Genomic DNA, 27599 nt, shown 5'->3' on the forward strand with positions numbered 1-27599 from the left:
AAAAAAAAAAAAAAAAGCCTCTGAGTTTGACAGGCATCCTGCACAGCCAGAGGAATTGCATTGCATTACATTGCATTATTATGTGTTTATCCATGCAAGCTTCCGTTGCTGTCAGTGCCGGATTAAACACTGTGGAGGCTCTTATGCAGCCAAAATCTTGACATTATCCTCACAAATGAACAAATCCCTGGCCCTTCCTCGCAAACTATTAATGTGTTCTTCATTTTACCAACCAACAGTGTATGATCTGGAAACGGTGAATGTCTATGGTTTATGAACTTTAAGTTGTTAATGGGTACATTACATTAATACAGTATTTTCTCTATTGTACTGGAAGTTGATAGAAATAAAAAAAAAATGTATCAATGTGATTCCTTATAGGAGACTTATCTGTGGACCCAACATAATCGATGTGGGAGTTGTTCCAATATGGAAACTACTTGTTAAAGAGGTGAATTATCTACTATCTAATTTACTTATAAATGAACAGGATTTAACATGTTTTTAACAAATATACAATTTAAAACCCTCAGTTATATATTCCATGGTCTGGGTGTTTATCATAGAAAAGAACTATTCTCAACCCTTTCTCCTGCACAGTTTCCAAGTGCTTATGAAATGACAAATCTTCCTGTAAGAGGTCACATACAGTACATTCTTGGTCCTTTGGCACAATTACCTCAAACCGAAAGGGAATTATGGTTGTTGGGGAACTGGGGATCCCAGTATTAGATTTAACATTACAAATAATAGTTTGACATCTAGGAAAGACCAACAGGGACACAAAGGGCCGCATTCAATTAAAATATTCTCCGTGCATGGCGAGCGGTTTTTTTCGCTCGCCATGCACTCGCCGTGTTTTTGCGGAGATTCTCCATGTTTGGAGATTCTCCGCCACGGCACTTTAGATAGTATTCAATGTGACTGATACTCGCCGCCCCTCGCGGCGAGTATCAGCCAATCCGGCGTATGAGGTGACGCCGCAGGGAGCCTGAGGACGGCGGCAGGCAGGGAGATGGAATTCTCCCTGCCTGCCCCAGAACATATGTGGGGGGGGGAGGTGGGCTCCCCGGGAGCCAGGCAGCACAGGCTGCCCCGCCGGAGAGCCAACAGGGGGCCGGGTATTCACTGCACCCGATCGTGCATATGTAATGATCGGGTGCAGTGAATATATGAATATCTAATGAGCGGCTCGGCTCCCGGCCCCCTGCTGGCTGCTCTGTGTAAAAAAAATAAAAAAATTATTTAAATATATATTCATGTGCTATAAGCACATGAATAAAAATAGCATGCCCTTTCACAGATTAAAATTCCTGATTTTTTTTACACCAAAATTAAAACAAAAAACCTTTTATTGTAAAAGTTCATATTCCACTTCTCCATGAAAAGATAGAGAATTGCTACATGGAGAGACACGGCGAAAATCACTTAGAAAGACGGCGAGAAGTGCACGTTGAATAGGGTTGCTCGCTTTTTGAGAGCAAAAGTCTCCGTCCAAGGCGAGAAAAGCACAAACTCGCCATAAAACACAGAGAATTTTTCTCATTGAATACTGCCCAAAGTGTACATTTCTAAAAGCAACACCTACAGTAGTGCTATTTTGGAGAACTGGGTATTGAGGCTGTGGCCTAATTGTGCATACTGTTAATCCCTCAGGACATACTGTAGGTGGCAAGGTGAGAAGATATTACAGGTACAGGTTTTCAAAATGTCCCAGCCCAAAATTAGGGTGTGTGGTTGCATGATTAGCAGGTGTGGACTTAAATCACTGCACTTCTCATGAGGCCACGTCCCATTTTTGCCTCTGTGGGGGCATGGTCAGCGCTCTAGGAGCTCCTGCTATCTGCCCCTCTCTCCCAGGGCGGGATGTATTAAAATACATTGCTGCCCCTCACCACGCCCCCACCGCAGTGCTAGCGCATATGTACTAACATATCTGGCTGGCATCGCTGTGCAATGTAATGTGGTTTGCGGGGGGTCTCCATTACCTCCTGGGCTCTTCCGTGGTCCCCGGCGTCCCCTCCTCCCCCGTGCAGCCGGAAGGACATCCCTGGCTGCAACATGCTGCTGGGGGAGGAGGAGCAGCAGGGAGGATAGGGAGGGGGTCCATAGGCTTCTATAAGGTATCGCCACCCAAAGGTGGAGATACCCTGCCCGCTGAAGATGGTGTGGCCGGGTTTTGGTAAATTTAAAAATGTGGAAAAACTGGGGTTTTTACCGCATTTTGTCTTCGTACATCCTGCCTCCAGTCTATTCACTGCTGCTCTGAAAAACAGAGTAGCATGGGACAGAGGGTCATCTAACTGCTTCCCTCAACCGCAGGACACTGCTGCCCACAGGTGCGATGCGAGACAGTCATAAAAAATTGTGACTGTCCCGTGGAAATCGGGACAGTTGGGAGGTATGATACTGTACAATATTTAGGATCTCCATGAAATTTTAGTCTGCCATTATAAGACCAAGGAATGACACACTGTATTAGGTTTTCTAAGATTACAAAGAAAGAATGACAAACCGACAATAAAAATAATAGCAAATTTATGTTTTCTCAGCCTCAGTAGATAAGTTAGTGACCGATATATTGATTGAAATGTAATAATAAAAAAATTACAAAAAAGTTCAATATTACAGTAGTTTACATCTAAAATCTCCATATTTCAATTTCACTTTCTTTCTGTAGGTGTTAAATCCTTTCTACGTGTTCCAGGTCTTCAGTGTATGCCTCTGGTTCGCTGAGGAATACATAGAATATTCTGTGGCCATTATAATAATGACACTTTTTTGTATTATTCTGTCTGTGTACACACTAAGGCAGGTAAGTGATTTTGCTGTGTTGTTTTATAGGGAGGATAGTTGCTTTTTTTGTCAGATGGTTCTTTAGGAATTGTTTTGCTGTATACTGTACTTGAACTTTTTTGTATACTGTACTTTGAACATTTTTATAGGAAGGGATGATTATTTTGATATAGCAATGGTATCTTAATCTAGAATCTATGCACGCAAGATAATTTAATTCCTTAAAAAGGGGTGAGCGGATTCTGTTTTACGCGGATTTACTCGGTTATTTACGCCAAATTATCGCAATTTGGGATTTATATGATTGGCTATTGGCTGTCACGTGTTTTGGGTAGCCAATAAGATCCCATTTTGAGGTCTGGGTTAAACCAAACTCACTCACCCCTCGTATATGCTCATACTGTATGTACCATATACTGTACATGCCTTAGAACATATTGTAAATTATTTTTAAACAGTATTTTCCGATCACCCGACAAATGAAAGATCAGCAGTAATCGTGTTACACCTACCTATCTCTACTCTTCTAACACTTTATACACATCTGCTTCCCCCAATTTACAGCAATCAGTTAAACTGCACAGACTAGTTGAATCTCATAATAACATCAAGATTTCTGTCTATGGAAAAAATAAAGGTGAGTTATGTGCATAAGAAACACAGGTACTTATGTAATATCTGGGCTCCCGTTTTTCTTATGGGACCGCGTCCGCTCGCCACGCTTCGGGGACGGTGGCTCGCTGCACTCGCCACACTATATAAAATCAACTCCATGCGTAGTTGGATAGTAGGGGTATGAAAAAATGGGGTGCATTTAACATGGGAGCCCAGATAATACATAAGTACCGAAACACATTTTATCTCGTCTTTGTGTATATTTCCTACATCTAATTACATTTTAAAATACTATTATTAGGCCTATTTCATCATGGATTTCTAATTAGACAAAAAACAGCTGCCTATGATCAAAAAGTCAGCAGCCAGAAAGAAAGAATAAATGCCTCTTGCAAAATTGTGAATGCATCACCAATAGTGCCGCATTCGCAGATCTATTCGCAATCACCAATTCGTTGAATAGTGTTTTTTCCATCTGTGCCAGTCTAGGGATTACATTAATCTGCTAAACAGGCTGCCAGTGGTCATTGCTGACATCAGAGACCCACCTTCAAAAACGCCTGTGCACTCCTGCGGTTTCTCAAACACACCCCGAAAATGCCATGTTTCCACCCCTAAACGCTGGCTTCCTGTCAATCAAATTGCCACAGCTGTGCATATGGATATCTACTGTGTTCGCTAATTGTTTGATAATCAAATGGATTGCATATTTATTTATTAATTATTTATTACCAGTTTCTTATATAGCACATATGTGTGCGCTTTACAGATAATTTTTTTATCATGCACATCAGTCCCTGCCCCTCTTCCCCCACACACACACAGACATTGTAGCGTTATATATTGTGGGAGGAAACCATAGTACCTGGAGGAAACCCAGACAAGCATGGGGAGAGAATACAAACTCCGCACAGGCACGGGGAGAGTATACAAACTCTGCACAGTTAGGTGGGAATCAAACCAATGACCTTAGTGCTGTGATGCAGTTAAGCTACACATTACACCGTCCATGCTACCCGCAATCCATGTTGAATTAGACCCACTGTTAACAAAAAAGGCCTTCAAATATGCAAAACTTTAAGATTTTTAAAGTACATTTACTTTAATCCCTTCAGTGGTATTACCAAAAATTTTCTGGGCCAGCTGCACTGCTGACACTGGCCACCCTGGAAGATTTCCATGCATATCACTGTAACTAGGTGTATGCCATCTGGCAGCACCACCTGCAAGGCCGATCCGCCCCGCCAATCACCCTGGCGATCACCCAAACCTCAGCTCTGGCTTACACTTTAAATACAGGTTGAGTATCCTGTATCCGGAGATCCAAAATCCTAAATATTCCAAAAACAATGTTTTTTTGGAATAATTCAAATGTATTCCCCACCCCTTTTTTTTTTATATACTTACCAAGTCCCCCGGCGTCCACGGCAGGCCTTCAGTAGCATCTCCGGCGGCTGGAGACACCAGAGATGATGCTGAAGACTTGCCGTGGATGCAGGGGGACATTGTGGATGCCGAGGGACCATCGGGGCACCACTAGGTAACAGGTAAGTATGTTTTTTTTATTATTATTATTCCAAAACCCGGAAAAATTCTCTTATCCGGGCATATCCACCTTGGGAGAGGGGATATGCCCAAAAGAAACCCACCACTTAAAGTAAGTTAAAGTAGGAGGAGAGCCTTCCATGGCATTCTGTATAATGCAATTCATGGAGAAACACAATGCAAATGGTGATAATTATTTGCTGTATAAGATATGTGAACAGATTGTAGCTGGGCTGCAGAGTGCAGGTGTGCTATAGCTCACTGACAATGGGGTCAATTTACTAAAGCCTCTAAAAATGAAAAGAGGTGATTTTGCCTATAGCAAGCAATTCAAGTCTGCATTTAATTTGCGTTTAGAGTCTGTGTACTGTATGTTGCACCCCACTAGATTTGCCTATCTGACCCTCTCCATTAGGGAGAAAATGCTCTGTTCCTGGACTTCCCTGGTAATGTAGGATTGCCAGCACCTGTAGTGAAACACTTTTCTTATCAATTAACTAGCTCACCACAGGTAATGGCAATCATACAGATGGAACGCCTCTCAGCCAGTGACGGTGCTCATTGGACAGGCAGGGTTAGGGGGGGGGGGGAGTGGAGAGGTGGGGGGGCGAGTGTCTGAGACTGTCAGGGAGCTCAGTTGGAAGGGGACACGCACGTGTCTCCTGCGCATGCGTCTCCTTATTTACCTTCTCCTGGAACATAATTCACATTTTATCAAATGTTAAACTTGAAGACCAACAACCCAAACAGTCTCACTTTTCAATATCTTTTCCTACTGCAGGTGTCGGTGAGGAGGAATCTCGTTTCTTGGCTCCAGGAGACGTCTTGGTGGTTAGCAGAAACACAGTTCTGCCCTGCGATGCACTCCTTGTTAGTGGGGGCTGCATAGTGAATGAAAGCATGCTCACAGGTACAGCTATTACACAGCTTTGACCTTGTCTTCAGTGCCCCAGGCTCTAGCTTCAACTGACACTGAGAGCAATATGCTTTTTTTTTTTACCAAGGTATAATACTGCACCTCTTTTATGTGCTCTTAACTTTGTATAAGCTCTGTACGGAGGTGCTCATTACACGTCCTATGTAAACCTCGACAAGCATAAGGTCTGCAGGGTCAAAATGTCAACAGGTAAATGGTAGACAGATCAGATTGACAGATATAAAAGGTCGACATTGAGCAATGGAAAGACATGACAAAATTTGGCAACCTTTTGTATATGTATATGTCTACAAATGACCTGTTGAACTTGTGACCCTGTCGATGTGATGCATGTTGACAATTTTGAGGTTGACCTAAAGACTGTCTATATATATATATATATATATATATATATATATAGACTGTGTAGATCTTCTAAACCAATTCCCCATTATATATGTGTCCATGACATATATATTAAGTGTAATCATGGCAGCTCAGTTTGGGTCATGTCTAGCCACACCGTTCCTTTAATAAAACATAAATACCCAATATATGAAACATTTATGGACAACTGACAAAACCATACAGTATATTATAGGTTCTTCACACATACACGTCCAGGGCCACTGAGTTATCATGCTTGCCCCAGTAAACGTAAGGGAGGCAGATTATGTCTGGTATCATTTCATGATATGTCCACCAAATTGGCAAGGAGAATGAGCTGAGCTGGGTACATAAAGTAATACCACAGATGTCTAGGGTTCTAGTACCTTAAAGTACTATGTATTCATTGACATCAGTGGCATAACTTCATACCAGAAACTCGGAGGATAGTGGACCCCGGCAGCCACTATCTCCAATGTCTCTGGGAGTTATTCCACTGGTGTCAGTGAGCCATATGTAGCCAGATGCATTCCGTGACTGCACTGGCTTTACTGTGACTGCCAGTGACTTCCTATTATTGGAAGTTCTACCTATCGGTAACAGACACTACACACAATCCCATTGGTAGGTGTTTACTCCCTTTGGGACTGCAAGAGCTGTGATTAGCAGAGAGCTAGCTTCCTGCAGTAAGCCACCTTCTGCCTTTTGAGCAGCCCAATCCAGGGCTGCAGCCAACACATACCATAGAAGCCAGTGTTTTGAGCATAGACGGTCTGGCCACTGCTCGTGCGCATGCATCAGTCCCAGCACCTCCGCTGAGTGTGCACATGCCCCAGTGCCTGTAAGATCCTTTGGGCAGGTACCAGGACCCAGCTGATGGGGTTGACTGTCTCCTCCAGTCAGGGCCGCCATTAGGGGGGTGCTATGGGGACAACTGTCCTGGGTCCGGCCGCTATGACAAAGGGTAGGGCCCGGGCCACTCTGTCCCCGTAGCACCCCCTTCACTATGCAACCGCCTCCGAGAGTCATCTTATCGGCGGTGATCATCCCCTTCACAGCACCAGCCCGCCGCACATCAGCCCCCTGGCCGGAGCTTGGCTCCGTCCAGCTCCACAGCAATCTAAAGCTTGATTCGGCACCTCCGGAAGTTCACAGAGAAGCCGGCAAAGACCCCCAGAGACACTCGACAGGCGGAGCAGATAGGTAGCTGGCGGCATAAGTGGCCAGAGCCCCGGAGCCTGGCAAGGAGGGGACCCGCAGCAAGCTGGAGACTGGAAAAGGTTTATTGCCAGGTGAGCCAATCGGCGTGCCTTGCCCACTTGATTAGTCTCGGGCCCCACAATTTGTAATGGCAGCCCTGCCTCCAGTCTCTGGGCAGGTTCTGGTAGAGGCAGCCCCATTACTACAGTAAGGATGGGGTTACTGCAGCAGAGTAGTATTGTTTGTGATGTTTATTTTAGTTCTTTTTTTGATCGCAATTCTCGACAGTCTCATATTATCATCTTCATTTTCACCAAAATTTTATATACGAGTGTGTTGGTGACAGATTTAAATGAGATTTACCTGTCTTTATTTGTAAGGTGAAAGTATCCCAGTTACCAAGACACCACTGCCAAATACGGACAACACTGAGCCATGGAAGGTTCATAGTGTGCATGATTACAAAAGACATATACTCTTCTGTGGAACTGAAGTTATCCAGACAAAGTCTGCGGATCTTGTGAAAGCTGTCGTAATGAGAACAGGTACTGTCACATTCTTTCAGACAGACAAATGTAATTCTTCTTCTCTGGCAAAATGCAATGAAAATAATCAATCAACTAATGATTGGTAGAAAATGAATGACATGCTTTTTACTAGCAGTGCATCCAGAGGGAATACCAATGATCCACTTAACTGGATAATATTTTTACCAAAAAACTATTTTATTTTAAAAGATTTTTTATTAACGTATTAGTTAAACATTGAAGTCCTGGAACATTTAATTTGTACAACAGAGACGAGTTTTTATTGCTGTGTAAAAATGCTTAAAATAAAATCACTATTGATTTAAAAACGTGTTAGATGAGAATGTAGTCAGGAGCCCGGTGGACACAATTACAGATGTGCAGTTTGGAATTACTTAGTTATTATCGCCAAAAGTAGCGCAAGTTCTTCCGATTGGCTATCGGCTGTCACATATTTTGGATAGCCAATAAGATCCAGCTTTGTGATCCGAGTAAATCCAGATAAAACCAAACCCGCACCTCTCTCTCTTTCATTCATTCATTCATTCATTCATTCATTCATTCATTCATTCATACAAGAAAATTGATTTGGATACAGAGCTCTTTCTTATTCAGTTACAATACCCTCTCTAAATGGGATATGGTCATTGGGTCTACAGCAAATTGGTCGACAATCATTAGGTCGACATGGGTCAAGGTCGACAGCTCATTAGGGTAACCTAAGCATTAGGTCGACGGTGTCTAGGTCGACAGTCAAAAGGGCGACATGGGATGTTTCACTGTTTTTTTGAGCCGACAGGCGGTATTTCATGCTCTACTATCCACTAGGGCGTAGGGGGAGAGTAAAATAGTGTGCCCAAAGCATAGCGAGCGAAGCAGTGCACTGGAAACTGTGTCCATGTCCTGTGTCAACATTCGTATAAAAAATGTGAAAAACCCCATGTCAACCTTTTGACTGTTGACCTAGACCAGTGGTCTCCAACCCGTCATTCGCAAGCTACTGGTAGCTCGCGGCAGCGATCTGGATGGCTCGACCACTGCAGGTCAGTCCGCTGTCCCTCCCTCCATTGTCCGCCGCTTCTTCCAGTTCTCAGGGAGGAGAGCACATTGCGCGTTTCTCCTTGCCCTCACTGAGTATTCCTGTGACTGACTGGGCCATCAGCCAATCAGGAGCCGGGCGGCGAGGTTTGATCTGCTGATGACCCAGGCACAGGGAGGAGACGGAGTGGAGGATGTGTATCTGGCACTATTGGGGACATATGTATACCTGGCACTGCACTATTGGGGGCATATGTGTATCACACCCCCATTTTCATTGGCCGCACCCCATGTGGCATGTGGCTACACCCACACAGTACCGCCAAAGTATTTATTTAGAATAGCACCACAATCAGGCAGGCATTGCTCATCCGGCACTGCGGGGGGGATTGTGTTTATGGCATAACTGCTGGCATTGGGGCATTGTGTAACTGGCAATGATGGTGGCATGTGTATATATGGCACAGTGTCTATTCAGAGAGGCTGAGGGCATGGCCAGCAGCTCTCAAAGCGCTGGTCATGCCCTGATTAGCATAAAAAATGGGTATGTGGCCTCGTAGGAGTACCATGATAATAGGTCATGCCCCCTAATTTCGGGCACGTGCAGATGTCCCTTCTCATCTGCCTCCAGTGTTGGCAGGTATGTATATATTGAAAAACTGGAGGGGTTACGTATCTGAAAGCGCGGTCTTTAGCTGCTGCTCAGGAGGGAATTGTGGGAACCCTCAAATGAAGCAAAAAGTGGAACAAGGGGGTTTGAGCAGCGCTGGGTTTCACTGAGAGAATCACAATGTAAATTCAAACCATTTATTGTATGCAAATATTTTTACAAGATAAAAACAATAAAATATGAAAATAAAACATAAAAATAAAATATTGTACGAAAATGAGTATAGGGGTCAAGCTTGCAACCTATTATTCCTGCATAGTGGAAGGAAAGGAGAAGTCTCCGTTTTATAAGTGGTCTCCAAGAAGGCCCTTGGGATCTGCAATAATTAGGGGTGGAGAAAGTTCATCTCAATGATGTGACGAATGAGATATATCACAGTGGATTGGGGGGGTGATGAAAAGAAAAAAGTTTCGGAATATTACCCAGCTTGATGGATGGGTTACCCCAACCAAAGTTCACAATTTTCTACAAAGCAATGGCTGGCAGCAGTGGACCCCTTAGTCCTCAGGGGCCCCAGTGCAATGCACCTGCTGCACCAATGGTAGTTCTGCCATGACACAGTGCTTCATAGCAAACACAATACAGCACACAGAGCTTTCCAAGCTGTGTAATAAGAGTATAGGGTAGATGTATGAAGCAGTGATAAGGGAGGAGAAGTGAGCCAGAGGAGAAGTGGCCAATGGCACCCAATTAGCACTGATGTAACATCTATGATTTGCATACTATAAAATTATACAGAGCAGCTGATTGGTTGTCATGAACCTCTTCTCCTCTGGCTCACTTCTCCTCCCAAGGCAGAGGTCTGCTGGGGGTTCACTAGGGCCAGGCAGCAGAAGTGTCCTCAGAGGGGTAGAGAAAGCTGCCGCCACGTCCCAGACCCCTTCCTCAGCTGTATGCCATCCATCACTGGGTGCTGAAGGAGAGGTAGCCATGGGTGATATTAGCCCCAGAGATGGGCCATTGGCATTTCCAGGTCTAGCAGCAGTAGGGGCGGCATGATCTCCTTGGGCCCTGGTGCGCTGCACCGGTGATAGTTCCGGCCGAGCTTGGAATACTGTGTTCAGTTCTGGGCACCGCACCTTTAAAAAGGACATAAATGAATTGGAACAGGTACAGAGAAGGGCGACTAAGCTAGTGAAGGGTCTTGAATCACTAGCATACAAAGATAGGGTAACCAGGCTGAATATGTTTTCACTGGAGAAATGGAGGTTGAGAGGGGATATGATTAGTATGTTCAAATACAGGATTGGGAATCATATGGAACTGGGAGATGATTTGTTCACTAACAGGCCTATACTTAGGAAGCACAGGCATGTACTGAGGCTCAAGGAAAAGAAATTCCGTACTGAATTAAGAAGAGGATTCTTAACCATTAGAGCAGTAACATTCTGGCACTCATTGCCGGTGGGGGTGGTTACAGCAACTACTGTTAATGAATTTAAATCAAAACTGGATACATATTTGCCCACTAAGAGAATCCTATAGATACAACATGACTTACTCAAATTAGTAGTTACAAAGTCAAATAGGTTGAACTCTATGAACTAACGTATTTTTTCAACCTTATTTACTATGTTACTCTGTTAAATGCTCCATATGCATTTGTACATTGCATGATGTTCATCTGTGCACATATTTGGTAATTAAGGGAGAACATTTTTGTATTTGCATAGAAGGCGAGTATAAACAAGTGAGTCTTTCCTGCCTTTATAGCCCATGTACTGGTATTTGTGGAACCTGGTGGTTAATTGAAATTCTCCCATAGTTATTTTGCACAGGTTTGCCTCTCTATAGTTTGAATTAATGTAAATGAGTTTAGATGTGTAAGCACTTGGTCAACACGTGACTGACTTTTCTGTAAGTGGCATTTTTCAGAGGGTATTTTTACCAAATAATTAGAAGCCTTTTATGTGCAGACACAAATTCCACAGGATGGGCTTAATTCAGGTATGGTTGGAGCTATTTATCCTTGGAAGCAGCAGTGACAGTGATGTAAAGGGGTGTGGTACAGGACTCCGACAGTCGAGATCCCGACAGTCATTATCCCGACGTCGGGATCCCGACTGCCCAGAGTCAGACAGCATGGCGAGCCCAAAAAAGCCCCTTGCTGGCTCGCCACGAGCCACCTATTCTATTCTCCCTCTATGGGGGTCGTGGACCCCCACGAGGGAAAATAGCGGGTGGCCGTCGGGCACCCGGCTGTCGGCGTTTTGACAGTTGGGATCCCGACTGTCGGGAACCCGTCTGGCACCCTATATACAGCAGGAGTCCTCTATTGCAAGCAGATGCCTCCTGCTGCTGTAGGTATCTGACCTGTGTCCTAGGAGGCAGCATTGGATCACTCAGTCACCATTGGGCTGCTTAAGGCACCCATAGTGCCGTGTTAGCAGCCCATCGCAGAAGCCAGTGAGTGAGATCCCTGGCCTCCTCCCTCCCCCTAAAAAGTGACAAAATGCCTCAGTTTTCACATATGGATGCCATCTCCCTGCCTCACAGGTGGCAGCATGCTTCAGTCACTGACAATCTGCTGCTGCTCTGCCTCTGTCTCAGGACCCATTTGCACATGCTCAGAATGGGTCCTGCACATCTGCAAAGTACAAAAAAATGGTACTATGCGACAATGGGCTCAGGAATGGAGCATTTTTTGTCCCTCCTGGTATGGGTCATGTTGGGAGGTATGCTATTAGAACCTAGACTATTGTTTAATCATTTGAGTGCCAACATTTCTGTGAGAGATGCGCAAAATATCCACTAAAAATGCCAGCATCGCTCACATTTGTTATGTAAATTTAAATAAAAATGTTATGCAAAAAAAGATATTTCCTATAATACAGTAAGGTAAATATTACAGGTCATTATGATTAAAAATATTTGCTTGGCATTTTTCACACCTATTTTGACAAATCGGTACTTGTGTATTATCACGGCACCCATTACATAGTTTGTGTAGTGGTGCATTAAGAATACCAATACACCACTATGCTGGCTACGTAAACTATGTAACTTGTTCTGGAGCTGTGATAATACACAATGCTTCATATCCCCACTATCCACGTCATACCCCCAGTATCCACGTGGGCGTGGAGTTAATTTTATAAAGTGTGGCGAGCGCAGTGAGAGGACGCAGATACACGTCTCCTCGCGGGGCTCCGGGTTCGGTGGCTCGCACACTTTATAAAATTAACTCCACGCCCACGTGGATACTGGGGATATGACGTTGTTAGTGGGGGAAATGTGTGTTGTGTGTGTTGTGCTTTATACTTGCCCTCCTTCGGCCACCGCGTCCATCATGATCCCCGCTGACTCACCGCGATCCACCGATGCATGGTCACTCCCCGGCGGCAGTGTTCAGTCCCGCTCCTCCGGCAGTCACACCCCGGCGCCAGCGTTCAGTCCCCCTCCTCCAGCACTCGCAGCGGACAATGTAAGCAATTAGCGTAGTGCCGCTGGGGGAGCAGGGAAACCATGTGATGCTCCCCCAGCGGCACTAAGCTGAATTACGTACATTGTACATTACATACATTGCTGGCACTGGGGAGTGACTGCCGGAGCAGGGGGACTGAGCGCTGCCGCCAGGGAGTGACCGTGTATCGGTGGATCGCGGGGATCATTATGGACGCAGTGGCCGGCCCAAAGGAGGGTAAGTATAAAGCACAACACACACACAATCAACAACTGTATTATCACGGCACCGGCTACGCTGACAACGTACCTTAGGCTAAGTTGAAAACGTAGCGTAGCCGGGCGCCGTAATAATACACAAGTACCGACAAATCAACTAGGCACACAAAGGGTTAAAGATTTTACATCTTGAAACCTTTGAGTGCCTAGTTGATTTGTCAAAATAGGTGTGAAAATTGCCAAGCAAATATTTAAAATGATGTGTATTGCATGACAAAAACGTAACTTTATTCATCACTCAATGAGTGGCCCCTTGTCCCTTTTTTCTCACATCTAATCTTTCATCAGCACACATACTGTAACAAACTTAATGGATTCAGGCAAACGTTGATAATAATGTCAATCCTGATTCAGATGTTTTTTCCAATTTAAGAAATCCCATTTTCACATATGTATTGTTTGCAATATGTTTCTTAAGTAATTATACCTTTTACAACTATTTCCTATAATCACATATTTTACTTTCCATTGCAGGCTTTAATACAGCTAAAGGGGACCTGGTGCGTTCCATTCTCTACCCTAAACCGGTGAACTACAAGATGTTCAGAGATGCCTTAATTTTCCTTGGTTTTCTGATTGGTCTATCCTTTGTCGGGATGATATATGCTATTTGCGTATTTGCTCTGGATGGGGTATGGTACCTTTTTTATACCGAATTATCATCACTCAAAGAAAAGTAAAGCCAAGATACTGAAATTTTCTATCAGCTCATTAGCACCCGGTCTGTATGACATTACAATTGTCGGTACTTATGTTAGTTGGGCGCCCACTAAGCAATTTGCTTAGTGGGCTATTCTGCGTAGTGAAATCGCATCGCATAGCATCTCATGGGCCATTTTATGGCCATGCAATGTGATTCGATTTTTCCTATGTAATTTATTCACTGCTCTCCCAGCCTCGGGCCATCGCATCGCAACTGCCGCTCGCCACGCTTTGGGGTGGCGTGGATAGTGAGGGGGTGCGTAAACGCTATTGTAAAATATATATAAAAAAAAAATACATGAAAAAATCGCATCGCATGCCCTTACAATAGCCCATGCGATGCGATTTTCCTACATTACCGTCCGTATGCCAATTGGGCGCCCAAGTAACATAAGTACCCATTTGTCTAATCAACTGTAATATTACAGGAAATGGCCAGTATTATATACTGTATGACTTCACATAAGCTGCACAGATACAGTTGTCTTTAAGGCACAATACACAGACCTGGAGTTTTAATAAGAAAATAGAAAGTCTACCAGGTGTATCTGGAATTGGAGTTCCCCCATATACTTTGGCTGAGAATAATATTTCAATTAGTCATTCAGTTAGTGCATGTTACAACAAATCCTTTATGCAGTGTGTATGTACAGTGAGTTGTCACTTAATGAAGTCATTTTACATGATACCTCCCAACATTTACAAAAGCCAGGACAAAACAAGCACCACCCTCAACCGATGATTAAAAATCCATACTTATAATCTGGTAGTACTCCTTTACAAATGCTCTGCCATTCATTCAAATTACTATTTTCTAATCTCTGGGTTTTGTTAAAAATTGTACTTACTAGTGAGCATTGCCGTGCTAGCTACTACCTAGCACAGAGTGCAGATAGGGTATGGAATAGCAGGTTGACAAGTCTAGGTCAACCCCAGAAAGATCGACACATGTAAAGGGTCGACATAAGTTTTTACTTTTATTGGTGTCAATGTCTACACCTTAGCATATGGACCCCCACTTACTGTACTGCGCCCCCTCGCATGGATCTCTTCGATCTAAATGCTTTGGACCAGGTGCCCGATTTTTGTGGGAAAGTCCTGTTTGTTGGGGCAGTCCCGCATTCCACCCATGGCCGGCAGTGTCCCGCGGTGGGGGGCAGTTGGTACCCGTTGCATTGGATATATGGTGTCTGTTTGGTGAGACAGAGGGTCTGGGTGCATTGCCAGCAGCTCTGAGCACTGGCCATGTTCCCCACATTGGGAGAAATGGGGACATTGCCTCATGGCAGTACCACGATCGAGTACCATGCCCCCTGACCAGGAGGCCATGCCTCCATGCACAAGAGTCAGTTGTCCACTGCCACCAATGTTGGGAGGCATGCTATATTTATATTGATATGATATTGCCTGTCGGCCTAAACATTGACTGGCAGCCATCAGGATACAGTTAACATAGTGTCTGGTAGAGGTTTCAATTCAGAACATTCCACAAAACTTTGAGCCTATGTTGTCTTTCTTGTTTTTTTTTGTATTCTTTTTCGGTTTCTTGCAGTAATATTTTTTGCCGGTTCCATGTAAAATCTTCTTTCAATCTCACACAGGCTGCAGCTGGAGAGGTAGTGAAGAAAGCGCTCGATGTCATTACAATAGCCGTGCCTCCTGCTCTCCCAGCTGCTCTCACCGCAGGAATCATCTATGCCCAGAAAAGACTGGAGAAATCAAAAATATTCTGCATCAGTCCCCAGCGTATCAACCTCTGTGGAACGCTTAATCTATTCTGCTTTGATAAGGTACAAATTAGATACTGTATTAAGTGGTAAATTTACTATTATTCCTGTTTGAACAGAGTTAATACTAAGTTGGTTACAAATGTACATGGTTGTATTTTTCTTTTTAAAATTACAGTGTTTTACTGAACTTCCATGTTTACAAGATTAGTGTTTGTGCATTTTGACCTGTCCATCTGATCCACACGGCATGTTTATATTGGTTCTTGTGGTCATAGTATTACCAGCCCAAGCTGGGGTTCCCAGAGGGTGCCTAGATCCCCCTCCAGGGCGCCTAAGGCCATGGCTGAAGCCCAGTGCTATGTCCACCACCCCTGGGCTGTGGATGATTTCATCGCATTCAAGTGTTAAAAATAGAATATTGTGTTTTGCTGGTAGAACTACAGGTCCCAGTAAGTCTTCCCCCCTCTTCCCCCGCATGATGGCATTTGGAGAACCAAAAGTACCAATATTTGAGGCAATAAGGGACCTGCTGGTACCTGTAGTCCCACCAGTAAACCAAATATTATAATAAAAACACACACTATGAAAGTATAGCTGTAATAAACTCGTGCACACTCCACTCCATTGCACACTCCACTCATACTGACAAACATACTGCCACTTAAACATGCTTACCTACATCCCCGTAGCCCTCTGCTCCAGTAGAAATCCTTATGTATCCTGTAAAAAAAAAAAAAAAAAAAAAAAAATATATATATATATATATATATATATATATATATATATATATATATATATATGTTTCAATGCAGGTGCATTTTCATCAGGAGCCTGATGAAAATGCACCTGCATTGAAACGTTGCTGTTTGTCTCAATAAAGAATTGGAAATTTACAAGTTTGGAGTGCCGCGTCATTACCCCACAAAAGTCTATATATATATATATATATATATATATATATATATATATACATATATATACATACGCCTAATCCGGTATAAATTGGTCCTCTTTTGTTTCATGTAGGCATCCCAAGGGTTAAAAAAAAAACCTATAAGTTGCGAACAAAACAAACAAAAATAATCCATATGTACATGTATGTGAAGAAAATGTCTTTTTTTTTTTTTAATCTTCAGATGGGGTTGATCCCGCTAGTTGTTGCTGTGGGCCTGGATACCACAAAAACATAAATAGACACCCATGAGGTTATCTAATTATCTTGGCTCATCCCTTTCTTTCAGCAGTCTATGGTCAATTTAATAGATTTATAGGGGGATGTATCAAACATTCTAAAGAGATAAAGTGAAGAAGGCACACATAGCACTCTATCAGCTTTTACTGTAGCTATTCCGCACCTAGCACAGTTTATAAAAAGGCAGTTGGAAGCTCATTGGTGCTATGGGCAACTTCTGCCCAATATCTCTTTAGAAGGTGTAATAACTCTAAATATTTTATTCTGTCTGATCTACTTTACTGTAGGTCTGCTTATTTTATGTAACCCCTGCTAATTTCTACTCCATGGTAACTCATTATTGACACATTTATTAAATATTATTTAAAAAATAACAAAAATCATAAAGCATTTTTGTATTTGTGTTTTTTCTTCTGGCTTTACTTAGACTGTATGTGATTCAAGGAAGTTGGGTGGTCTATTGAGCACCAAAACACTTTGGCATGCCCTCTTGGGAATTATAGGGCCCGCTTTACATGCTGCGCTGCTCTCTTGCATGCCCAAACATCGGTACAGTACTTTGTACATGATTCCGTATGAACGCACCTGAATGAACCCTAGTGTGGTATTGTTATAATGCTTATAGAAGTCTTCTATTCATGTGCGTGTGTTTTTTAAGTTTTGCATTGTAGTGTGGGTAAAGCTATCTATGCGGCAATTGTTATTCTATTTTGTCTAGACTGGAACCTTAACAGAAGATGGTCTGGACCTCTGGGGATTAGTCCCTTCTAATGGATATTGGTATGTTATTAAAAACTGTAAACATAAATGACCATTTCCTCTTTACAATAATCATTAACAACCTGTTTGGTGTTTGACTATCAGTTCCACAGACACAGATTTTATTATTTGGTTTCCTTCCTTTCTTTTTGACCGATGTATTAGCACTGTACTGCACAGAGAAATAAGAAACTGGTTGATTGGTCGACTACTTTTGTTTCACAGGAAATAGGTTGACACATAAAAAGGTCGACAGGCTTTAAGTCGATATTGACAAAAGGTCGACATGAAAATGGTTAACACATGAAAAGTTCGACATGAGTTTTCGGAGTTTCTTTTTTAAACCAACGTACACCACAATCTAAATGGGCATAGAGTTAGTTAGATAATAGTTTGTTGAGTGCAGCAAGGCACCGTGCCCGAAGCATGGCAAGTGCAGCAGAACATATGAAACTATGGTGTCCATGTCCGCAGATTTTGAAAAAGGCACCACAAAAAGGTGAAGAACTCATGTTGATCTTTATCTGTGTCGACAATTTTCATGCCAACCTTTTATCAACGTTGACCTAGAGCCTGTCTATCAATAGTGGTCAAGCTATTGACTGTCGACCTTGTTACTGTTGACGGAACGATCCACACCCAAGAAATAACACCTCTGCCAGACTGCTTTGAGAGGCAGTGGAATGGGGAATAACAAAGGTTACAGTATGTCATTTATTTAGCAATGTCATCTTGACCTTATTTGATTAAGTAGCTTTCATTCACAACAGGAGCTTAAATGATGTTGGTGAAAACTTTTATTGCCTCTGGGCGCCATGGAAAAACTTCCTCCACTGCTCGTTTGTGTGTCTGCACATGTACGTACGTGTGTGTGTGTGTGTGTGTGTGTGTGTGTGTGGCTTGGCCACGATACAGTACATTAGAAAAAAACTAAAATATGCAAAATTTTGAAGTGCAGTGTACTGCAAAAGTCAAACGCTACACAATATATACAACAGATAAAACAATATTGATTACAAAATCACATTGCTCAATAATTCTGGCATAAATGGGAATTAAACCTTGAGGGATGGCTGTACTAAGCATTCACCTTAACCACTAACCTACTGACAAGATGATTGTACTGTAATTCACACATTAAAAAGGGTCTGACCCCAAGGGTGTAACTACCATAGGTGCAGGGAGTGCAGTTGCTATGGGGCCCACAGCATGCTGCATATCATTTTAATCATCGGAAGCTGCTTATGTGTCCTGTCACATAACAATGCAAATAAGACGAATTTTCAGCAAAAAAGGCACCCAACGTTAGCAGAACTGGCCTATATCCATGCCTGGCCTGTAAACACCTGTATCCATGCAGAGACAGAGGTCACAGTGTTAGTGGCTGTGCGAGTGCTGTCTGCGGGTAGGTTGGTTGTGCAATAGTGTTCGGCATATGTGTAAGGGGCATTTTGTGTGTCATGTATAAATGCATTAATAATGGGCAACATATGTGTAAGGGGCATTCTGTTTTTATAAGGACATTAATAATGTGTGTCATGTGTAAGGGGCATTACTGTGTGGTATTATCAGGGGTGCCGAGAGAAAGGGGTAAGGGGTACAAATTACCCAGGCCAAAGTCTGATGACAGCAGCAGCTGCAGCTCTTCTCCTCTGCACTTCTCACACTGCTTTGTGCTGGGTTGCATTGTGGCCATGGAGGTGCTTAAAATACAATATTTTCTCAGGATTTTTTTCTAAGGGTATAATGTCAATAATGTGAGGAGTAATGTATATAAGGTAAAGTGGTACTACTGTGTGATGTAACGTGAATAATGGACACCATCGCATGATATAATGTGAATAAAGTTGCACTACTGTGTGGCATAATTTGAATTGGGGGTACTATTGTATGGCCATGCCCCTTCCCAGCAAGAACACACCCCTGTTTGGGCTGTACACCGAATGTGTGCACTGTGTCTATTTAAAATATTGTGGGTAGGAGCACCAAAATGATGACTGCTATGATGAGGGTTGATGGTGCTGGGAAAGGGGAGCAGGGTCAGAGGCGGAACTAGTGGCGGCACTAGGAGGCACCAGCCAAAATCTTGCCTAGGGCGTCATTTAGGCTAGGGCCGGCTCTGAGTGTATGGCCAGTTTTACAATGCCAACTAGAATTTAGTTTGAACACACCCCACCCAAATCTAACTCTCTCTGCACGTTACATCTGCCCCACCTGCAGTGCAAAATGGTTTTGTCCTTCTGCAAAAATTACAGCCTTGCTACCAGTCTAAATTAGGCCCACTGTATGCACAGCAGAGCACAGCACTAAGCAGGGCAGCGAGGAACAAAGGGTCTACTAACTTCCCCCCACCATGGGACACTGTTGCCCGTGGGTGGGGGGCAGGACAGTACAAAAGACTGTCTCGTGAAAATCTGGACATTTGGGAGGAGGTATGGTTTAACTATTATGTTAACTGCAGGAACGCTTTCATCTCTTTGGGCCAGGTGCACTAAGCTTTCAAAGTGATAAAATGGAGAGTGATAAACTGCCAGCCAATCAGCTCCTACCTGCCATGTCACAGACTGTGTTTGAAAAATGTCAGACAGGAGCTGGTTGTTTATCACTCTACAATTTATCACTTTTGAAGCTTAGAGCATCTGGCCCTATGTCTTTATATGAACAGTATATGTTTCTGGAACAGATGTGTCTTCAGCAAGAAAGCATTTAGTACATGTATAGACTTGTTGAGATTTGCTACTTATAAGATTTATGCTGTCTTGTGTGCATATTGTTATATTTGTAGGTTTAAAACTTTATGTAGTCTGCTGTAGTAACACCATGGGTGGCATATAGAAAGTGCAGCTTTAATGACCAAGTAACCTGCTGGCATTCATTTTTTTGTATTAAATGCTAGATATAGTAATAGCACTGTTTGAATTGTATTGTGTATATCCAAAAATCAAATAGTCAGCTTCTATTATTTCTGTAAAAAATCCTTGCAAAACCTGCGCTGTGCGCTTATGAGCAGACCTGGATTAAGGCTCCAGGGGATCTGGGGTACTTAAGGCAAGGGGGCCTCTAAGAACTAAATAAACACACACAACATACACACACACACACATAACAAAAGTGTATCTATATATATATATCACACACTGTAGATACACATACGACATGCAGAACACTGCACATATATATATATATATATATATATATATATACACTAAAAGAAGAGAGGAGAGCGCTCCATAGTGCAATATCATAAAAAACTTTTATTTTTAAGAACAAAGAATTTCGTCAAGAAAAGGCAGGTATATAATGACGTACCACAATGAGCGGTATAACACCGCAAGGTTTTCGCGTAAAAAGTGTTTACCCAACACAAATGTAGGAGAGGTTACACTCGGGCTTTTCAGCGTCTTGACACGGCTGGTGGACAGACTGCAACGCCAGGCCACGCCCCAACGCGTTTCGTAATCACGTACTTCGTCAGACTTATATATATATAAGAGTCCAAGAACAAGGCACTCACCAGACTTTTTCAAATGCAAAGGTGCTTTTTATTCCTTAAAATGACTGCATAATTCCAACGTTTCGGACCTCCTCAGGGCCCTTAGTCATGGCATAGTCCATCAGTAGAGACCCAAGTAGCAGATGCTACTTGGGTCTCTACTGATGGACTGTGCCATGACTAAGGGCCCTGAGGAGGTCCGAAACGTTGGAATTATGCAGTCATTTTAAGGAATAAAAAGCACCTTTGCATTTGAAAAAGTCTGGTGAGTGCCTTGTTTTTGGACTCTCATACAAGCCGTTCTGGCATCTGCACGCAGCACCCCAGCAACAATTACAAGGATTTACTGTGAGTGCACTGGAAAGAGACACATATATATATATATATATATATATCATGGGGATGGCACTCCAATTCGTCTAAATGAGTAATGAAGTATCCGGTGCCTTCCTGATCAAGGGAAACCAGGGTCCCCTCTGAATGTATGGGCTGCGCGGCGGCACTCAGAAATAAATACAGGACAGCAGGCAAATATATATATATATTTCCAGTATCGCCCGGCACACCACAATAAATGGCTTGCAATAATTACCCGGTGCCTTCCTCTCTGGACCCGCGGGTCCCTGTATGCATGGGATATCGATCAGGCGGCACTCTCGGAATTTGGTGAAAGCAAATGTGGTTTATTTTTCCAACAAGTTTCGGGCTATTGCCCGTCCTCAGGGAACAACCTTATACACTCAGTAAACAAAATATATAGTGCAGTACAAAAGAAAAGCAACACCCCCTTCCGGTGCGTTCCCGGCCTGTGCATCCCCCTCCGCCATGAAGCCGCCGTGCTGTACTGAGGGGAAGCCATCCGGAGGACACCTTCTCTTCCGGCTCTGTCCTCTGACGTCATTCCCCCGACCTGCACTGCGCTCGAGGCTTCCGGGGTTCCAAGCCTCGTTTTGGCTGCCACTGTCAGAAATCTGTGTGCGTGAACCTATAGAAAAAACAATATCATAAAACATCTTATTAAAATTACACACCATGTGAAATACATAATTAAGAGGCTTAAATAAAGCCAGATAAGAGGCCTAAAAAACTGGCCATATAAAATCGTGAACCTAATTAAAGACATACACACATCTAAAAAAGCATGAAAAACCATTAAAAATGTACAGAATACTGGTCCTCTATTCTTATCGCTAATAGTACATTATATATTAATCCTAGTACTTTTTGTATTACATATATAGCTTAGAGGCCTGTTTATCAACTGTGCGTCTCCCAGATATTTTAATTATTATTTAATTTTTATTTTGATTTTAAAGAAAGCTTTGTAGGCCATGTTGTTCATTTAAGCCTCTGGGGGCAATGGTGTCAAGCCTGAAGATCCATCTGGCTTCTGCTTGTAACAGGAGCTTTCCTCTATTTCCTCCTCTAACTGTAGGTGGGATATGATCCACTATTTTCGACCTAATACTGGCTATGCTGTGTTTAAACAGCGCACAGTGTCTAGCCACTGGTTGATCGCTGCTGCCAGCACTCAGTGCCTGTCTGATGGCATGGCGATGATTTGCCATTCGTTCCTTAAACTGGCACTCTGTCTTGCCCACATAGTACAAACCACATGGGCAAGACAGGACATATACAATGAACCGAGTGGAACAGGTCACTGAGTGCTTAATGGCAATTTTACTGCCATTGTGAGGGTGACTGATAGTGCTCCCAACCAACATGGAGCTGCAGGTCGTGCACCCTACACATCTATAGCAGCCTTTGGGGCGTGTCATAAAATGTGCAGGTGCCTTCTTTTTGTTTAGATTAGTGACATCCACCTTTACCAGAATGTCAGCCAAATTTCTGGATATATATATATATATCTCATAAGATACACGTGATACATACATACAACACATTGCATATATACCTATCCACATATACCACACACACACACTGTATACATACATACATCCACACACTCCATACATACATAAAAACACTGCATACAAATACAGAGCATACATACATACAGACAAACATGCACACACACACACAATCAGAGCTGGATTAAGCCTTTGGGGGCCCGGGGCCCTTTAGACAGAGGGGCCCTCTCCCTCTTGTCATTACTGGCCACAAACTGCACGGGAGCATATTACACTGTCAGAACATAGAGTAAAGGCAATATAAACTTAAACCATAGAGTCGCTAAAATAGCAGAAAAATATTACTGGGGCCCAGCATTCCTCTCGGCTGCTCTGCCAGGTGTCACAGGGTATAGTACACCCCTGAGAAACTGCGATGGTTTTCATTTTAGATTTATTTTAGGGAGCTCAAATTAATGTGGTGTCCCCTTGATGACATCATAATGGACTGTGTCCCCATACTGATGTATTAATGGACTGTGCCCCCTTGGAAATTAAAGATAACAAAAATATGATGCAATGTTTTTTTATATATATATATCATTTCCCTATTAATATTTAATGTAATGTAGTGATTTTTATAATTACTTATTCACCATAATCCATTAATTAGGGATTTTGTGAAGGCACAGTCCTATTAAGTAATTCAATGACCATTCACTGTTTGTCTTTTCTAATAATTTCGATGTTATTTTTTTTTTCAAATGTAGTTTTCAGGATGTAATTTCACTAACAGACGACGTGTCTCTGGACTGGGGGCCCTTACTGGGAGCACTGGTTTCCTGCCACTCATTGATCGTTTTGGATGGGAAAGTGCAGGGAGATCCCCTGGACCTGAAGATGTTTGAGTTCACATCTTGGGTAAATGCATATGTGTCTCTATTACATTATCACACAGTAACATTTTTTTGGGATCGTTCTCATATTTATTTACAGCTAAGTTCAAAATCTTATCATTAATAATGTTTAATAAAAATTGTTATCTTAAAATAACGAGGCAGGGAAGTAACTGGACAGAATTATTTTTATAACAATCAGATCATTATACCGTTTTGTGTATAAGGTTGTTTTTAAGGATTAAAATGTTTTATAAGTGTTTTATTATTTTAAAACCTATTTTTCTAGGAGATTGAAGATGCTCCGTGTGGTTACTCTGAAAAATCCATGGAAACAATGTCTGTGAAACCAGGTCCTGATGCTAACAAAGTAAGAATGCTGCATAGAGTCAGGCATACCCAAGCAGTTTTCTAGGTACGCCCCACTGTCGTAAGCCCCCCTGCCAGAATCATTTCATTATTGTTAGCCCCCACTGCAGGCAGAGGGGACAGCAGTCTCCTTGGACCCAACATAGCCCAGCACACAGCAGGTTGTGCACTACTAGGAAGAGAGAGGCTGTGGCTGGCTGACAGGAAAGAGTGCATTAGATGACGAGCATAATTGTAATGGGGTGTACACATTGGTCGACCCGGCGCCCGTGGGAATCTTTTCGATATCCATGGCCAAGAGGGAGGGAGGGACTGCGGGACGACGGCACACAGGGGGAGGTGATTGAGCAGCATGGAACGGCTTTCAATCTGGCAGATCAAAGCAGAAATAGGGCATTATTCAATGTGGGTGCGAGCGGCCGGCAAGTGGGTTAAACGGCAGGGATCCCAGAAAACCAGTGATCCTCACTGTTTAACCCTTGCGCCGGCTGCCCTTTATATTCCATGTTCCGGGGAATCCTCGATGTCACAGAACAGCGAGGATTCCCCCAAACAGCGAGGCTCGCTGCTAATGCAGGGATCCCGCTGCATTTAGCCACGAGTCTTGCTGCTTCTGTGGCAAAATATGCTGGTTCCCACTGGCACCTCACCCCCGGCATTGAATACACCCCATAGACTTGCCTGCCAAGTCTATTTCTGCTTTCAATCTCGATGCCTCTGGCCCGGGCATCGGGATCAAATCTGCATCAAATGCAGCTAACGCTGCAATTCAGGGCAATTTTTAATTGGATTTGGACTATATAGTATCTGATAGAAAATTACACTGAATCGCTCCGTGTGTACACACAATAAGGTGGCTCTAATTTAAACTCACACTATTGTTTATGTGCAGTCATTGAACAAATGTAAATGCTAAGTTTATTTGGGTCATGCTTTCTAAAGCTATGAATTAAAACATTATTTATCTACTTTCTGATGTTTAGTATAAAGCATATCAAGTGTGTGTGTGTGTGTGTGTGTGTGTGTGTGTGTGTATGTATGTATATGTATGTATATATGTGTGTGTGTGTATGTATATATGTTTTTTTTTTTTTTTTTTTTCGCTAGTGGTAGCAGCAGACACACTTTTTTTGTCCTTCACGAGCACTGGGGTGCCATTCTCAAGAGTTGCTGCAATCAGGGTCCATATTCAGAACGTGGGTGTATATACAGAGCTATTTCCAGTCTTTTAGCAGCTATAAATCATAAACACTTTAATCCATATCCTAAAGACTTGTTGTGGCTTTTTGATTTACTGCTGCTTAACGTCTGGAGGGTGCTCTCTATGGATCAAATTCAGACCTGATGGAAAGGCAGATTTGTTCTTAAAATGGGAAAAACTGCAGGTGGGGCACATGGAACGTGCAGAGAGACTAAGGGGGGTATTCATTGTGCCGCCGCTATTTCCGACGGGGGAAATAGAGGTGTCTCCCTATTTAATGCTGCCTTTAGCGACAGCATTGAAGCGGGATCACGGCAGAACGAGCCCGACTTTAGAAGCTGTCGGGCCCATTCTGCCGATAACAGCCATGGATTGTCGCGATCTTGGCCGCAGAACGACAAACCACGGCCGGTTTCATTGCCACGCCCCCTTTGCGCCGATCTGTCGATTAGCTGTCGGGTCATATTCCATCTAGGATCACGGCTGTCGGCAGGGATCGACAGCTGTGATCCTAGGTTTAATACCCCCTAAGATATGGGTGGGGTGTCTAAATTGCATTGTACAAATAAACAGACAGTATTTAACCTGCTGATGATGGCTGCAGGTGTAAACCACAAACCTGATGCCTTATACATGCTTCAACTGAATGGAAACACATAACTTTTATTATGTCCTTTTATGTCTACCAGGTCAGTGTTGAAGGCATCGTCATCTTGCAGCAGTTCCCGTTTTCCTCAGGCCTGCAGCGCATGTCCGTTATAACCCAAATACTGAACACTAATGAGTACGCTGTCTACATGAAGGGAGCGCCAGAGATGGTGGTCTCATTTTGCAGGCAAGACACAGGTAGATAATGTTTTCATCTGGTGTATTCTCTATGGGATTCGGGTATTAGATAGACAAACAAAAGGGTATTAAATGGGACATGTACAGTATAAAGGACTATAATGTACTATGTTTAAGTAACTTTTTTTTCCATTGGGAAAGTTTAACATGTCTAAATAAAATGATATGACCCAATGTCTCCAGCTCAGAGCTAGTGTACAGTCCAAGTCCTTTCACCTGATGACAATGGCCCTACTGAAAAACAACGAATGATCCTTTGTATGCATTATGGTCTCCCCATTGCTTAATCCTATTTTTTTATTTATTAATTTTGCAAGGCCCGTGTGCACTGTAAATGGTACTCTCCAATAACTAGTGCAAACTTGAGGCCATCCACCATTACAACAATCTTTTCTAGGCAGGGCGGATTGGGATGGGAAAACCAACCCAGGAATTTATGGAAGTAGCTCCAATGGGGGTAAGGTCTGTTGAGTAGGAGTCTGTGGCTCCTCATAGGGCTAATTCTGAGTTTAAAGCAGTGGCGACAGTTGCTGCAGTTGCATCTGTGACTTTAGGGTAATGCTACTACAGTGCCCTTCCTTTGTATACATATGTATGTGTCCAGATATGCAAGGACTGAGACAGCCTCTTTAAGTGCCCACAGATTCTGCATGCTTTCTTTAGACTTTCACCAGCCCTATGCTAAGTGCGAATCATCTGTCTGAGTATGGCCTCCTCCTCTATAAGCAAAATGCCCATTCTATAGTATATCTACATCTGATTAGCCACCCCCAGTAGCTGCCTAGGAATTCCCATCACATTTGTAACATACTACTTGGTGTGTGCTTATGAATATGTACTGCAACGCTGCACACAGAAGCACACACACACACACACACACACAAAAAACAACAACAACATAGCACAAGTATAAATAAACACATTTTGTCCCCACAGAAAAAAAAAAAAAAAACACATTGACTTCTGACATAAAATAATAATAATTAGCCCCCCTCAAGAAAAAAACAACACATTGACTCCCACAGAATCAAGAACAAAAAAATACATCATCCTGGGAAAAAAAAAACCACAGCACATTAGTCCCACAGGAAATATTAAAACACATTGCCCCCACAGTAAAATAAACAAACACATTAGCTTCCACTGGAAAAAAGAAAAACACATTGTCCTCCATCAGAAAAAAATG

At 42.9% G+C, this 27599-nt stretch overlaps 1 protein-coding gene and 1 long non-coding RNA gene across 5 annotated transcripts in view; one reads left to right on the forward strand and one right to left on the reverse strand.

Annotated features, from left to right (window-relative positions):
* ATP13A4 (ATPase 13A4) overlaps nucleotides 1-27599 on the forward strand; it is a 150226-nt gene that overhangs the window by 83535 nt on the left and 39092 nt on the right. For all 4 annotated transcript variants that reach the window (XM_083177578.1, XM_083177576.1, XM_083177575.1 and 1 more), the window contains exons 6-16: nucleotides 382-451; nucleotides 2681-2815; nucleotides 3361-3433; nucleotides 5738-5866; nucleotides 7840-8004; nucleotides 13850-14007; nucleotides 15679-15867; nucleotides 17718-17779; nucleotides 23872-24022; nucleotides 24287-24367; nucleotides 26257-26413. In XM_083177578.1, the coding sequence (XP_083033704.1) occupies nucleotides 382-451; nucleotides 2681-2815; nucleotides 3361-3433; nucleotides 5738-5866; nucleotides 7840-8004; nucleotides 13850-14007; nucleotides 15679-15867; nucleotides 17718-17779; nucleotides 23872-24022; nucleotides 24287-24367; nucleotides 26257-26413 (1370 nt within the window). The remainder of the gene's footprint in view (nucleotides 1-381; nucleotides 452-2680; nucleotides 2816-3360; nucleotides 3434-5737; nucleotides 5867-7839; nucleotides 8005-13849; nucleotides 14008-15678; nucleotides 15868-17717; nucleotides 17780-23871; nucleotides 24023-24286; nucleotides 24368-26256; nucleotides 26414-27599) is intronic.
* The window catches only part of LOC146064289 (uncharacterized), a 49395-nt gene continuing 43342 nt past the window's right edge, over nucleotides 21547-27599 (reverse strand). The window contains exon 3 of the long non-coding RNA XR_014471785.1: nucleotides 21547-22236. This is a non-coding gene — a long non-coding RNA (uncharacterized LOC146064289). The remainder of the gene's footprint in view (nucleotides 22237-27599) is intronic.

The sequence above is a fragment of the Crinia signifera genome, chromosome 3, assembly GCF_055691185.1.
Source record: "Crinia signifera chromosome 3, ASM5569118v1, whole genome shotgun sequence".
In the NCBI taxonomy this organism is placed as follows: domain Eukaryota; kingdom Metazoa; phylum Chordata; class Amphibia; order Anura; family Myobatrachidae; genus Crinia; species Crinia signifera.